This window comes from Triticum aestivum, chromosome 7D, assembly GCF_018294505.1.
Source record: "Triticum aestivum cultivar Chinese Spring chromosome 7D, IWGSC CS RefSeq v2.1, whole genome shotgun sequence".
NCBI lineage: Eukaryota > Viridiplantae > Streptophyta > Magnoliopsida > Poales > Poaceae > Triticum > Triticum aestivum.
The window spans coordinates 126,848,547-126,864,701 of record NC_057814.1 but is presented as its reverse complement, the minus strand read 5'-3'; the positions used below and the strand labels follow the sequence as shown (position 1 = coordinate 126,864,701).

At 46.7% G+C, this 16,155-nt stretch overlaps 1 protein-coding gene and 1 pseudogene across 1 annotated transcript; both read left to right on the top strand.

Annotated features, from left to right (window-relative positions):
• Positions 1–2,817: 2,817 nt before the first annotated feature.
• On the top strand, positions 2,818–3,528 carry LOC123170091 (uncharacterized). The gene has a single exon (XM_044587932.1). It carries the CDS (start codon positions 2,924–2,926, stop codon positions 3,212–3,214), a length of 291 nt encoding a protein of 96 aa, XP_044443867.1. The 5' UTR covers positions 2,818–2,923; the 3' UTR covers positions 3,215–3,528.
• Positions 3,529–5,409: 1,881 nt separating this feature from the next.
• Positions 5,410–5,976, top strand: LOC123163998 (uncharacterized; annotated as a pseudogene).
• The last annotated feature ends 10,179 nt before the right edge of the window (positions 5,977–16,155 follow it).

Below are 16,155 nucleotides of genomic sequence, written 5' to 3'. Positions count from 1 at the left end.
AGAAAGGCCAAGACAAGGAGTCAAAGGCACGGGAGATATCTAACTTGAGAAAAACACCTTTGTTCTTTCTGGCGTGTATTTTCCTGGCCACTTGCCTCACTAACAGATAGTTGTCATGCAGATTTCTGTCACGGATGAAAGCCGACTGGTTGGTGGCCACAAGGTCCTTCATGCACGGTCGGATTCGATTAGCCAGGAGCTTGGCGAACAACTTGGAGAAGCTATGTGGCAAACTGATCGGTCGATAATCACCCACTTCTAGGGCATCCGGCTTTTTAGGTATTAGCACAATCAGCGCACGATTTAACCTCGCAAATCCACGGCCATCTCCGACGCAAAGTTTGAGTAGCGCTGCCATAATGTCGTCCTTGATAATAGGCCAGGCTCTTTGGTAGAACTCGACAGTAAATCCATCCGGTCCAGGAGCCCGATCCGGTGCCATCTCCTTGACAACTGACCAAACCTCCTCGTTCGTGAACAGCACATCCAGACAGCCCAGATCTAGCATGTTCATGCCCAACGACTGTAGGTTTAGCGTGTGCACTCTTGCCTGTGCCGTGCCAAGCAAGTTATGAAAAGCCTTTGTGAAAATTTCCTCCTTGCGGCTCTGATCAGTGGCGATCTCCTCACCTCGCCTAACCTGGGGTATGAAGTTCTTTGCTCTCCTCCCGTTGGCGACCAGCTGAAAAAACTTGGTATTGGCATCTCCCTCACGGAGCCATCTGTGTCTCGATCTTTGCCTCTCGATCGTGCGCTCGAGCGAAGCAAGCCCTAGGAGTGCTAACTTAAGGGTTCTTCTCAGCCACGTCTCCAACTCGGTGAGCCCTCTAGTTTCCATCGCTTGATCCAGGCGATAGATCACCGTCGTGGCAATCGCCATCTGAAGTTTAATATTCCCTACTTTCCGCTGTCCCCACGCTTGAAGTGCTGCCGCTGCGTTGCGGAAGAGTGCATCGAGTCTCTTGAAAGGATCCACGATGGCCTGATCGCAAACCCATGCATCCTTCACCGCCTGCTCAAAGCCCTCTAGCTTGACCCAAAAGCTCTCAAATCGAAATCTTTTCCTCGGCCAGTAAGTAGCATTTGTCGAAAGATGGAGTGGGGCATGATCAGAAACGCTAGTCGAGAGTGCTTGCAATAGGTAGTCTGGCCGCGCCAATTCCCAATCCACCGAGACGAGGATCCTGTCGATTTTAGTCATTGTCGGGGCATCTCTCTCGTTCGACCACGTAAAATGACGCCCATGCATGTAGAGCTCTTTAAGTTCGTTATTGTCGACGAAGCTCCTAAACTTGTTCATCATGGCCCTGTTAAGATTCAAGTTGTTTTTCTCCGAAGCTCTAAGGATTAGGTTGAAATCGCCGAGGACCATCCATGGCCCCAGGCAAGCTGCTCGCCTCGCTTTTGTGACATGGTTGATTCAAAGCTATAACTTTGCCAAAACGCCAAGTTGTGAGTAGTTAAGTGTGGCAACACATAACTATGACAACCAATCAAACACTCGCTTGAAATTTCGGCGCACCCATCCTTACACGTGATAATTTAGCTAGGAAACAAGCAACCTCTTTCTATGGGCCTTTGTCGCAACAAAAATATAACTTGTCACAAAACCATGTCCATGTCCTTCAAGAAAATACTCACTCCGTTTCTAAATATAAGACTTTTTAGATATTCAAATACATACCACATATAGATGTATATAGACATATTTTAGACTATAAATTCACTCATTTTGCTTCGTATGTAGTCTGTATTAAAATATCTAAAAAGGCTTATATTTAGAAATGGAGGGAGTATTATCAATTAAGGTTTTAAGTGTTGTAGCAAGTACTTCCTCTGTCCTACAATATATGACGTTTCTTTTTGAGGGGAAGGCCTTCATGGCTGCTTTATTAACTCATATCACACTTACATCGTTTGCTAAAGCAATGAGAATAAAAGAAGGAGGTGTATCCGACCACACCATCGGTGGATTACCCCTCCCAAAACTAGCTAACTCATGAGCAACCATGTTCGACTCTACTACAATGTTCGATAATGACCTTCCCAAAATCTTTAAGCAAGCTATGACAATCCTCAAGAATTGGTGCCGCCACCAGAGCATACCGTTCCTTCATATTTAAAGCATCTACGACGATCAAGTTGTCAGATTGAATCAAGATCTTGTCACACCCAAGGCCGCGTATAAATAGAATACCCTGGTGCATCGCTTCGGCCTCGGCCGCCACCACATTCACCACATTCACCACATACAATATATGACGTTTTTGCAAGCTATGAGGGGGTACTTTCTTAAAACAAGTACGTAGTCTCATTAGTTCTTTTTTTCTGAGGAAGTTTTCTTTTACATTACCGCTTGAGGATTGAAGAAAAGGATTTAGCCAAGCAAGTCGAAGTGTTGAACTTATTTTTCAGATGTTTGTAGCCCCACCGAATTGGGCATCCCAAAAAAGTGTAGCCAACGTCCAAGTATGCTTTGCTATACTTTTGGCAAGTGTTCCGTCGATTCTCAACATTTGATCATACAACCCCTTTGTGCTCTACATTTCCAGGTTAACAATGTGCCACTCGCCTAACCGTTCTCTAAAGAACGAACTTTGAAGCTACACCGCTGATTATTCCCCAGCCAAATCCCCACTACTGAGTACTGACCCACTCATTTCTTAAACTCGAAATCACCAAAGTGAAACATGTACACTGACAAGGCGCGTCCATGGAGTTGTGAAAAACGTGCGGTAAATGCGCCTCAACTCTGCTCCCCGCCGTATATATAGCACCCTGCATCGCTGCTCAACATCCTCATCGCCATCAGCTCACGCTCACAGTCTCACACTCGCCCAGAGTCCAGAGACAAGCAGTAGGCCAGGGCAGCTAATCGACCAAGGCTAGCACGTCGTGCCCGGCTCCGGCGGGAGGAGGATCGATGGCGTTCATGCGGTACCGTGCGCTGCCGCAGGGGGAGGTGACGGCGGAGGAGTTCTGGGCGTGGCTGGGGCAGTTCGACGCGGACCACGACGGCCGGATCAGCCGGGACGAGCTGCAGCGCGCGCTGCGGAGCCTCAACCTGTGGTTCGCGTCGTGGAAGGCGCGGGAAGGGGTGCAGGCCGCGGACGCCAACCGCGACGGCACCGTCGGCAAGGAGGAGGCCGGCCGGCTCTTCGCCTACGCGCAGAGGCAGCTCGGCGGCAAGATCACGCAGCTCGGCTCCTACTGATCAGGCTGCGCACGAGATGATTTGCTGATGTGACTGTGATGGTGGGACGTACTCATATCAGCTTCGGACACGCGGCTGTGGGGAGTATGAGATTTTTTCTTTTTCTTTTTTCGAATGATGTGGAGTATGAGATGGATGTTCATGTTTTCGGAGTTCTTGGGGTAACCTTTGAAGTGGTTTCCCAAGGGTTTCCTACTTTGTATTTTCAGCACTGTGAACTCTGTGGAGATTTGCAGAGTTGTTAGAGATGATGTAATTTTCTCCAAGCTCTGTTGATTATTTTGCTTATATTTTGCCTGTTGAGTGTTGAAAAATACGTCGGTGCATTTCCTGTATAAAATATAAATAAACACATCCTTTGCAAGAATTTTTATCATTTTATTCTAATACTTGCATAATGTGACTCCAGACTGAAATTAAGAAACCACGACAAACTGAAATTAAGAAACCACGACAATCTTTAGTTAACCGAGCACTCTTCATTCAGATCCAAGTCTTTAGTATCAGAGCTATTGACAACGTCTCTAACTCATAGAGGACCATTGATAATATTCGACGGAGTAAACTGACTCATGCTAATGCTATGTCACAAACGTTGGCGTGGAGTTTACGCTCAATCAAGAGTATTGCAAGCCTAGTTTTGCTGGAAGAAAAAATGGAAACAGAAGATGGAGATATTAATATTTCAATATCTAACAAAAAAAGAGAATTGTCTCCTGTGTCTAGCTTCTCTTGCGATGCAAGAGTAATACTGATCATGTGTGCATACTCGATGTCTTGACGAGCTCTTGATATCATGTTGTCATAAATATTTGGTTACTCCCTCCGTTCATTTTTGTAAGACGTTTTAGACATTTAAGACAACACCTAAAATAGAATTCCAGCTATCTTAAATACCTTACAAAAGTAAAGAGTAGTTGATATCTTCTTACATTTGTTTACATAGGGAGTACTATTTATTATGCATATAATTCAAAAGAGAAAGACTATCCTTGAGCTATCTATGAATTTCTCATAACCTATCATTAGCCGCCTTATGGCTAGAGATAAGTGGATTGCCTAAAATATTTGAGGCTGCTAATCATTAAATTTAAAATTTGGTCTCCAGGTGCCACCTACTATCTTCATCCGGGTTTATTGATCCCCGTTGTATTTTGTGTCAAAATTTAACGTAGATTTGACCAACAAAATATAAGTTGTGTGCCATAAAACTTACATTGTTGGATTCATATACGGAAGAGGTTTTCAATGATACTATTTTTTGATAGTTAAATCAAAGGTGAAAGTTTGAGCCAAAATTCAAGGAGGCCCAATAAACCAGACGAAGGTAGTATAGCTCAACTACACTTCTACTTTTATGGCATGGTTGGTTCAAAGCTATAAGTTCGCCAAAAAGCCAAGTTTTGTGTAGTGTGGTAGCACATAACTATGACAACCAATCAAATGCTCATCTGAAATTTCGGCACGCCCATCCTTAAACGTGATAATTTAGCTAGGAAACAAGCAACCTCTTTCTATGGGCATTTTTCGCAACAACAAAAAAAATTGTGACGAAACTATGTCCGGGTCCTTCTCCAAGAAAATATGCTCAATTAACCTTTTAAGTGTTGTAACAAGTACTTTCTCAAAAAACAAAGTGTTGTAACAAGTACTTTCTAAAAAGAAGTGTTGTAACAAGTACTTTCTTAAAATAAGTGCGTAGACGGGAAACTTTTTCTTTTACATTACCGATTGAGGATTGAAAAGGAATTAGCCAAGCAAGTCGAAGTGTTCAACTCTTATTTTTTAGATGTTTGTGCCCGGCCCCATCGATTGGGAACCCCAAAGTGTGGCCAACGTCCAAGTATGCTTCCTGTATTTTTGGCAAGTGTTATGTCGATTCTCAACATTTGATCGTATATACAACCCCTTTGCTCCTTACATTTCCAGATTAACAATGTGCCACTCGCCTAACCGTTCTCTAAAGAATGAACTTTCAAGCTACCCCGCTGATTATTCCCTAGCCAAATCCCCACTACTGACCCACTCATTTCTTAAACCCCAAATCACCCCATGAAACACACTGACAAGGCGCGTCCATGGAGTTGTGAAAAACGTGCGGTAAATGTTCCTCAACTCTGCTCCCCGCCGTATATATAGCACCGTGCATCGCTGCTCAACATCCTCATCACCATCAGCTCACGCTCGCACTCACCCAGAGAGAAGCGGCAGCCAGGGCAGCTACTCGACCAAGGCTAGCAGTTCGTGCCCGGCTCCGGCGGGAGGAGGGTTGTCGATGGCGTTCATGCGGTACCGTGCGCTGCCGCAGGGGGAGGTGACGGCGGAGGAGTTCTGGGCGTGGCTACTGGCTGGGGCAGTTTGACGCGGACCACGACGGCCGGATCAGCCGGGACGAGCTGCAGCGCGCGCTGCGGAGCCTCAACCTGTGGTTCGCGTCCTGGAAGGCGCGGGAAGGGGTGCAGGCCGCGGACGCCAACCGCGACGGTACCGTCGGCAAGGAGGAGGCCGGCCGGCTCTTCGCCTACGCGCAGAGGCAGCTCGGCGGCAAGATCACGCAGCTCGGCTCCTACTGATCAGGCTGGGCATGAGTAATGAGTTGATCTGCCGCTGTAACTATGATGGTGTGTGGAGATCGAGATTTTTTTTCTTTTTCCAAATGATGTGGAGTATGAGATGGATGTTTGTGTTTTCGGAGTTCTTGGGACAACCTTTACAGTGGTTTCCCAAGGGTTTCCTACTTTTTAACTTGGCTGTTTGGACCATTTTTGTTGCATGTTCCTTGGTCGAAAAACGGAAAGAGTTTTTTGACCACTCTCAATGTCCTAGAACAGTTGTCCAGATCGAATATAAACTTTGGTATAACTAACGCTGGCAGCACATGGGTGCTCAGTCTCGATCGGGGAGGCTCTGCTTGCGCTGGCCGAAACAGTGTAATTCTCTTTCAGCGCGCACTCCGTACTTAGGGCATTTTTAACCGATCCCCAATACGGTTACAAGGAAGTAAATTTTTTGATTTACTCCCTCACGACGGACCTAGCCGATCCTCTAAAAACGTTAATGGAGTATAGTTTTTACTCCAACTCCCTATTCCCCTCAAGTTTCCATAAATATACTCCATCGTGTGGTGGCCGAGTAAAAACCCTCTCGCCCCCTGCGCCACACTGCCTCCCGCCCCCGCCGTCGCCACCGATAACCTCCGAGCCGGCCGGGATGGATAGCCAACCACCCCACCCCACCCACGCGCCACCCCCGGTGCCGAAAAAAAGCTTGGGGATGACAAAGAACCACCGGGTCCAAGCTCCACCTCCAACCGTGCCAATGGTGTCCGGGATGGCCACCGCCTCTCCGGCAATGGCACGCCGCCCTCCCGCATACCGGAGGCAAACGGGCTCGAAAGCCGATGGCGGCAGTGTCGGCGCTCGCCGAGGCGGCCGCCAAGAAGAAGATGAAGAAGAGCGCGGCGGCGCCTCGTCCAAAGCCTACGCCTCGTGCGGCAACTCCGGTTGCCCCTACGGCGACTGCTTCGGCGCGAGCGGCGGCCGTAGCCGGCAACAAAAATGCGGCTGCCAAGTGCTCGATGAAATGCCAACAAGGTAAAAATAAAACCTGGCGCCCTGTTGGTATTCAATAGTGATTGTTTGTTATCGGTAGTGATTGTTTATGGTGCTTGCTTTGGCATTGTAGAGTGGAGATGAACACGGCTGAATTCCTTGCGTCGTTGGAGTCCTCGGCCACCGTTGGCCTTAATGATCTCAACTATGACTCGTTTTGGGGTCATTCGGCCACCCAAGATGCGGAGGAGGACGAGGACGAGGTCCAAGAGGTGGTGGCCGAGGAGGAGGTGGTGGTGGTGACTGAAGCAAGCACCAAGGCCTCAAGGAGCCGCACCCAAAACTATAACCAAAAGGATTGCGCTTTGTGACACTTGGTGTGCCATCTCCATGGATGCAACGATCAGGACGGATCAAACCAAGACCATGTTTTGGGAGAGGATTACTGCTATCTCTTGAGCATGTGTTGGTTTTTCCTTGAAGAGGAAAGGGTGATGCAACAAAGTAGCGTAAGTATTTCCCTTAGTTTTTGAGAACCAAGATATCAATCCAGTAGGAGACTACACGCAAGTCCCTCGTACCTGCACAAACAAATAAGAACCTTGCAACCAACGCGATAAAGGGGTTGTCAATCCCTTCTCGGGCACTTGCAAAAGTGAGATCTAATAAAGATAATAAGATAAATATTTTTGGTATTTTTGTTGTATAGATTGAAAAGTAAAGATTACAAAAATAAACGGCGGCGGAAATAGCTAATTGACGGAAGATTAATATGATGGAAGATAGACCCGGGGGCCACAGGTTTCACTAGTGGCTTCTCTCAAGATAGCATATCCTACGGTGGGTGAACAAATTACTGTCGAGCAATTGATAGAAAAGCGCATAGTTATGAGAATATCTAGGCATGATCATGTATATAGACATCACATCCGTGACAAGTAGACCGAAATGATTCTGCATCTACTACTATTACTCCACACATCGACCGCTATCCAGCATGCATCTAGAGTATTAAGTTCATAAGAACAGAGTAACGCATTAGGCAAGATGACATGATGTAGAGGGATAAACTCAAGCAATGTGATATAAACCCCATATTTTTATCCTCGATGGCAACAATACAATGCGTGCCTTGCTGCCCCTGCTGTCACTGGGAAAGGACACCGGAAGATTGAACCCAAAGCTAAGCATTTCTCCCATTGCAAGAAAGATCAATCTAGTAGGCCAAACCAAACTGATAATTCGAAGAGACTTGCAAAGATATTAAATCATGCATATAAGAATTCAGAGAGGAATCAAATATTGTTCATAGATAATCTTGATCATAAACCCACAATTCATCGGATCTCGACAAACACACCGCAGAAAGAATTACATCGAATAGATCTCCAAGAGAATCGAGGAGAACTTTGTATTGAGATCCAAAGAGAGAGAGAGAGAAGACGCCATCTAGCTAATAACTATGGACCCGAAGGTCTGTGGTAAACTACTCACACATCATCGGAGAGGCCATGGTGTTGATGTAGAAGCCCTCCGTGATCGATTCCCCCTCCGGCGGAGAGCCGAAAAAGGCCCCAAGATGGGATCTCATGGGTACAGAAGGTTGCGGCGGTGGAAATAGGGTTGCGTGGTGCTCCTGGATGTTTTCAGGGTATATGAGTATATATAGGCGAAGGAAGTAGGTCGGTGGATCCACGAGGGGCCCACGAGGGTGGGGGCGCGCCTCCCTACCTCGTGGCCGCCTCGTTGCTTCCTTGACGTCCACTCCAAGTCTCCTGGATTGCGTTTGTTCCAAAAACGATCCTCGAGAAAGTTTCATTCCGTTTGGATTCCGTTTGCTATTCTTTTTCTGCGAAACACTGAAATAGGCAAAAAAACAACAATTTGCACTGGGCCTTCGGTTAATAGGTTAGTCCCAAAAGTAATATAGAAGTGCATAATAAAGCCCATTAAACATCCAAAACAGATAATATAATAGCATGGAATAATAAAAAATTATAGATACATTGGAGACGTATCAAGCATCCCCAAGCTTAATTCCTGCTCGTCCTCGAGTAGGTAAATGATAAAAACAGAATTTTTGATGTGGAATGCTACCTAACATAATTTTCAATGTAATTCCTTTATTGTGGCATGAATGTTCAGATCCAAAAGATTCAAGATATAAGTTCAATATTGACATCAAAATAGTAATACTTCAAGCATACTAGCCAAGCAATTATGTCTTATCAAAATAACATAGCCAAAGAAAGCTCATCCCTACAAAATCATATAGTTTGGCCATGCTTCATTTTCGTCACACAAAATGCTCCCATTATGCATAACCCCGATGACAAGCCGAGCAATTGGTTCATACTTTTTAACGCGCTTCAGCCTTTTCAACCCTTACGCAATACATGAGCGCAAGCCATGGATATAGCACTGTAGGTGGAATAGCACATGAGGATGGGGTTTATGAGAGAAGACAAAAAAGGGAGAAAGTTTCACATTGACGTGGCTAATCAACGGGCAATGGAGATGCCCATCAATTGATGTCAATGCGAGGAGTAGGGATTGCCATGCAACGGATGCACTAGAGCTATAAGTGTATGAAAGCTCAAACTGAAAACTAAGTGGGTGTGCATCCAACTTGGTTGCTCACGAAGACCTAGGGCATTTGAGGAAGCCCATCGTTGGAATATGCAAGCCAAGTTCTATAATGAAAAATTCCCACTAGTATATGAAAGTGACAAAACAAGAGACTCTCTATCATGAAGATCATGGTGCTATTTTGAAGCACAAGTGTGGAAAAAGAATAGTAACATTGTCCCTTCTCTCTTTTTCTCTCATTTTTTTTGTTTGGGCTTTTTTGGCCTATTTTTTTATTTGGGATTCTTTGGCCTCTTTTTTTTCTTCCTTCCCTCACATGGGACAATGCTCTAATAATGATGATCATCACACTTTTATTTACTCATAACTCAATGTTACAACTCGATACTAGAACAAAAATATGACTCTATATGAATGCCTCCGGCGGTGTACCAGGATATGCGATGAATCAAGAGCGACGTGTATGCAAAAATTATGAAAGTGGCTTTGCCACAAATACGATGTCAACTACATGATCATGCAAAGCAATATGACAATGATGGAGTGTGTCATAATAAACGGAACGGTGGAAAGTTGCATGGCAATATATCTCGGAATGGCTATGGAAATGCCATAATAGGTAGGTATGGTGGCTGTTTTGAGGAAGATATAAGGAGGCTTATGTGTGATAGAGCGTATCGTATCACGGGGCTTGGATGCACCGGCGAAGTTTGCACCAACTCTCAAGGTGAGAAAGGGCAATGCACGGTACCGCAGAGGCTAGCAAATTGCGGAAATGTAAGAGTGCGTATGATCCATGGACTCACATTAGTCATAAAGAACTCATATACTTATTGCAAAAGTTTATTAGCCCTCGAAGCAAAGTACTACTACGCATGCCCCTAGAGGGATAGATTGGTAGGAAAAGACCATCGCTCGTCCCCGACCGCCACTCATAAGGAAAGCACTCAAAGAACACCCCATGCTTCAAATTTGTCACACAACGTTCACCATACGTGCATGCTACGAGACTTGCCAACTTTAACACAAGTATTTCTCAATTTCACAATTACCCAACTAGCATGACTCTAACATTACCACCTTTATATCTCAAAACCATTATCAAGTATCAAATTTATCATAGTATTTAATGCACTCTATATGAAAGTTTTTATCATACCCATCTTGAATGCCTATCATATTAGGACTAATTTTATAGCCAAAGCAAATTACCATGCTGTTCTAGAAGACTCTCAAATAATATAAGTGAAGCATGAGAGATCAATAATTTCTATAAAATAAAACCACCACCGTGCTCTAAAAGATATAAGTGAAGCACTAGAGCAAAATTATCCAGCTCAAAAGATATAAGTGAAGCACATAGAGTATTCTAATAAATTCCGATTCATGTGTGTCTCTCCCAAAAGGTGTGTATAGAAAGGATGATTGTGGTAAACTAAAAAGAAAAGACTCAAATCATACAAGATGCTCCAAGCAAAACACATATCATGTGGTGAATAAAAATATAGCCTCAAGTAAAGTTACCGATAGGCGAAGACGAAAAGAGGGGATGCCTTCCGGGGCATCCCCAAGCTTAGGCTTTTGGTCGTCCTTGAATTTTACCTTGGGGTGCCTTGGGCATCCCCAAGATTAGGCTCTTGCCACTCCTTATTCCATAATCCATCAAATCTTTACCCAAAACTTGAAAAGTTCACAACACAAAACTCAACAGAAAATCTCATGAGCTCCGTTAGTATAAGAAAACAAATCACCACCTCAAGGTACTGTAATGAACTCATTATTTATTTATATTGGTGTTAAACCTACTGTATTACAACTTCTCTATGGTTCATACCTCCCGATACTATCCATAGATTCATCAAAATAAGCAAACAACACACGAAAACAGAATCTGTCAAAAACAGAACAGTCTGTAGCAATCAGATTTGTTAGAATACTTCTGGAACTCCAAAAATTCTGAAAAACTACGAAAACCTGGATAATTTGTATATTGACCTACTGCAAAAATAATTAGCAATTTATCACGTTCTGGTGAATTTTAACAATTATTTTCGTGAGCGTAAAGTTTCTGTCTTTTTCAGCAAGATCAAACAATTATCACCCAAGAAGATTCTATTGGTCCTACTTGGCACAAACACTAATTAAAACATAAAAACACATCCAAACAGAGGCTATATGAATTATTTACTACTAAACAGGAACAAAAAGCAAGGAACAAAAAATAAAATTGGGTTGCCTCCCAACAAGCGCTATCGTTTAACGCCCCTAGCTAGGCATTGATAATTTTGATGATGCTCACATGAAAGACAAGATTTGAAGCACAAAGAGAGCATCTTAAAACACGTGAAAAACACATCTAAGTCTAACATACTTCCTATGCATAGGCAGCTTATAGTTAAACAAATTATCAAGGCAAGCAAAAACTAGCATATGCAAGGAAGCGGAAAGAAACAATAGCAATCTCAACATAACGAGTGGTAATTTAGTAACATGAAAATTTCTACAACCATATTTTCCTCTCACATAATAATTATATGTAGGATAATAAGAAAATTCAACAATATAGCTATCACAAAACATATTCTTAACATGATCCACATGTATGCAAAGTTGACACTCTTCCAAAATAGTGGGATTAACATTAACTAAAGTCATGACCTCTCCAAACCCACTTTTAATATTATTGCAAACATTATTATCAATCTCATATTCATCATGAAGCTTAAATAAATTTTTAAGATCATAATAAGACACTACAAAAAAAAGACACAACCGTGACATTTTGGGCCGAACGAAAATCTTTTCTGTCATACTTATGACACTTCTATGACGATAATTGTGACAAAACACGGTATCATCATAGATGTGGTGGGGTCCTACTTCTATGACAAAAAATCATGACAAAAAATGGGCTTTTCGTCCAGGGCGGGCCGGAGACGCAGCTGCATGACATTCTTTGGGCCGTCCATGACGGAAAAAACCGTGGTAGAAGCGAGGGCGCGGAAAATATCGGGGTGTTCCCAGTTACGGTGGGTGGTCGGAGCCGAGCGATGCGCGTTTCTCTCGTACACGCACGCGCGTGGGTGCGAGGCATTGGGCTCTAACTGAACCCGAGCGATTGCACTGCAGGCTACGCGTTACTGAAGCCGAGCGGTCGATCGATGGCTGTTAACTGAACCCGATCGAGCGATTCCTTCGCTACTGCTGCTAACTGAAGCCGATCGATGCTGCCTCTAGATGAACAGTGAGCGTTGCTGGGGGGTTTGGATGAACAGTTCCCGGTGGGGGTGGATGAACAGGACCCCATGGCGTTGCCTCTGGATGAACAGTGAGCGTTGCTGGGGGGTTTGGATGAACTGTTCCCGGTGGGGGTGGATGAACAGGACCCCGATCGTTCGAGCCGGTTGGGGCTGGATGAACATGACCCCGTGGAGGGCAGGATGAACAGGACCACCTCGTGGAGGGCAGGATGAACAGTAGACGGTGGAGGGCTGGATGAACAATAGCCCGTGGAGGGGTGGTTGAACAGGAGCACGTGAAGAGGGCTGGTTGAACAGTAGCCGGTGGAGTAGCGCGCGGTGGAGGCTGGATGAACAGGAGCCCGTGGATGAATAGTCACAGGTGGAGGCTGGAGGAGGTCGACGGTGGATGAATAGTAGCCCGTGGAGGCTGGAGGGGGTCGACGGTGGAGATGAACAGTATCCTGTGGAGTCCCGTTTTGCGGTACGCCACACCCCTCCCGATGAACAGGACCCCCCTTTCGACCATAGCGCTCCAACACAAGTCCGTTTCCTCCGTTTTGCGGTACCCCACACCCCTCCCGATCAACAGGACCCCCGTTTCGACCGTAGGAGGTCTGTTTCCTTAGTTTTGCGGTACTCCAGACCCCTCCCGATGAACAGGATCCCGTTTCGAACGTGGCCGGTCGAAAACAAGGCCATTTCCTCCGTTCTGCGGTACGCCAGGCCTCGTTTCCATCGGCTGTTCCGTCCAAGCCCTCTCGATGAACACGACGACGCATTCCGTTCCGACCCAGCCGGTTGGCACCCCATGAACACGATGACGCTGTTTCTCCGTTCTGACCCAGCCATGTACACGAGCCCTGGCCGTACGTACGCGCGAGTAGGCGTTCGAGACCCCGCCCGTATGTACGTACGTGGCCGTATTTACTTTCTTGCACCCTGGCCGCTGTACGTACGTGTACATGCTACGTGCGTGCCTCTACTACGACACGTGCGTGCCTCTACGTCGACCAGTATGTACGTACACGTTCGCGACTAAAATGACAACTCTACGTACGCTTCCATCAGGTGAGTCCCGACTGTCAGGCACTTCCTTGCGTGCGAAGATGTAGCTGGTGCGTCCCAGCAGTCAGGGGACGAATCATTTTTTTGCTCGGACGCACTTCCTTGCGTGCAAAGATGTAGCTGGTGGGTCCCATCAGTCAGGGGGAATTGTTTTTTTCGCGAAATACGGTGGCCCGTCCGGTGGGTCCCCGCTGTCAGGTGGAGGAATAATTATTTTGCGCGTAATAAGGAGGCACTTTCTTGCTGCGGCCGTGGACCTAGCTGTCAGCCTCTCCACGTACAGTACTCTTCCGATGGAAGCCGTTCCTTGACGACGTTGAACACGCCGCGCCGAGAGCACCAGGGCGGTGGACGACGGCGAGGCCTGGGAAGGGGACGACGCGGAGCCGGGGAAGACGCGGCAGTGGAAGCCCGCGCGGAGAGGAGTACGAGGGTTCACTGGTTCGGCTGCGGTGTGAGGCTGCCGTCGCCGCAGGGCCTGGCCAGCGGTGGGAATAGTAGGGGGCAGTGAGGTCTCCACGGCAGCACAGCCGGCCACGGGAGGCAGGAGCATGCGGCACGACCGGCGCTGCTTTGGGCGGCTGGAGCAAGAAGACCAGAGGTTGAAGAAGCACTACGGCCGTTGGATGGACATCGTACGGTCACTGGAGCTAGAATCGTTCATATTGACTAAGTTGACAAAGCACTCCGTCCCCGTCAACTTAATAGGCCCACAGGTCAGCCACCCACCAAGGTGGGTCCCAACTAGCAGGGGGTATTCATTTTTTTGTGCGTAATAAGGAGGCACTTCCGGTGGGTCCGAGCTGACAGCGGGGGGAACGTTTTTTTCGCGAAATACGGTGACCTGTCCGGTGGGTCCCAGCAGTCAGGGGGGAAACGTTTTTTTCGCAAAGTACGGTGGCCCGTCCGGTGGGTCCCTGCTGTTAGGTGGAGGAATCATTATTTTCTGCGTAATAAGGAGGCACTTCTTTGCTGCGGCGGTGGACCCAGCTGTTAGCCTCTCCACGTACAGTACACTTCCGATGGAAGTCGTTCCTTGACCACGTTGACCACGCCGCGTTCCGTTGCATGCATGCGTCCATGGGCGTGGTGCGTCCCCACTGTCAGCCTCTCACGTACAGTCATGTTCCGATGACTCTCGGTTGTTGACCACGTTGACCATACCGTGCTGAGCGCACCAAAGGCCAGTGGACGACGGCGAGGCCCCAGACTGGAACAACCCGGAGATGGGGAAGACGGGGCAGTGGAGTCGCAGATGGAGAGGAGTGAGAAACTTGACTGGTTCGGGTGCGCGGCAGCACAGCCGCGGTGCCACCCACGGGAGACAGGAGCAAGAACAGAGGTTGAAGAAGGAGCACGGCTGTTGGATTAACATCCAGCGGTCCAGCTACTAGAATCATTTGTTGATTAAGTTGACAAAGCCCTGCGTACACGTCCGCTTAGTAGGCCCACAAGTCAGCCACCAAATCTGACGGGTCCCAGCTGTCAACGGGAGGAATAATTTTTTTCGCATAACAAGGAGGCACTTCCTTCCGTGCGAAGATACAGCCGGTGAGTCCCAGCTGTCAGGTGGAGGAAACATTTTTTCAGCTTAATAAGGAGGAACTTTCCTTGCGTGTGACCATGGACCTCGTGGGTCCCAGCCGTCAGGCTCTCCACGTACAGTCCTCTTCCGATGAATCTCATTTGTTGACCACGCCGCACTGAGCGCAGCGAGGCGGTGGACGACGGCGAGGCCCCGCACGGGAATGATTCGGAGATGGGAAGACGCGGTAGTGGAGTCACAGATTGAGTGGAGGAGAAGGGTTATAACTGGTTCTGGTGCGGCGTGGGGCGGCAGTCGGTGGAGAATAACAGGAGGTGTGGAGGGGTGGAGGGATAGCCTGGCCGGCGGTGGGGTAGCGCTTTGCAGCGATGCGTGCTAAGCACAGCCGCCAGCCGCCAGAGGCCGGACCAGGCTGTCCCGGCGACACTGGAGGAAGACGACGAGAGATTGAAGGTGCATGCCGACCAAGTTGACAACGCCCTGCGTAGGCTTCGACCTATTAGCCCACATGTCAGCCTGCAAAAATGTGGCATATATTTAACCCATGTTTTCTAGAATGTACAGTACATTTGCTGGGCTGGGTGAACAAATAATTTCGCATCAATGCGGCCCATTTATATTATCTAAGAAATCCCAGCCCATTTGCACTTCCTTCAAATACACGAATTAGCTTGGCTCATTATATATATAATGTTATGTTAGAAGGAGCAATTAATATAAAAAATAAACCGGAGAGGTACATTATATATATATAATTAACAAATTAGTGAGTTATTGCTCAAAATAAAAATGAGCGCGTTATTATTACATTGGTCCTTAAAATCTTTGCAAGCTTTTGTACGCAATCACAAGGATTTTCCTTGCCTGTGAGTAAAAAACAACCAGGATTTTCCTTGCCAACTTCTGTTAAACATTTACTTTTATAAGTTAATAACACGTGGGATGTTT

Coding starts and splice junctions, on each gene's coding strand:
- LOC123170091 (XM_044587932.1), top strand. CDS start 2,924: ATGGCGTTCATGCGGTACCGTGCGCTGCCGCAGGGGGAGGTGACGGCG.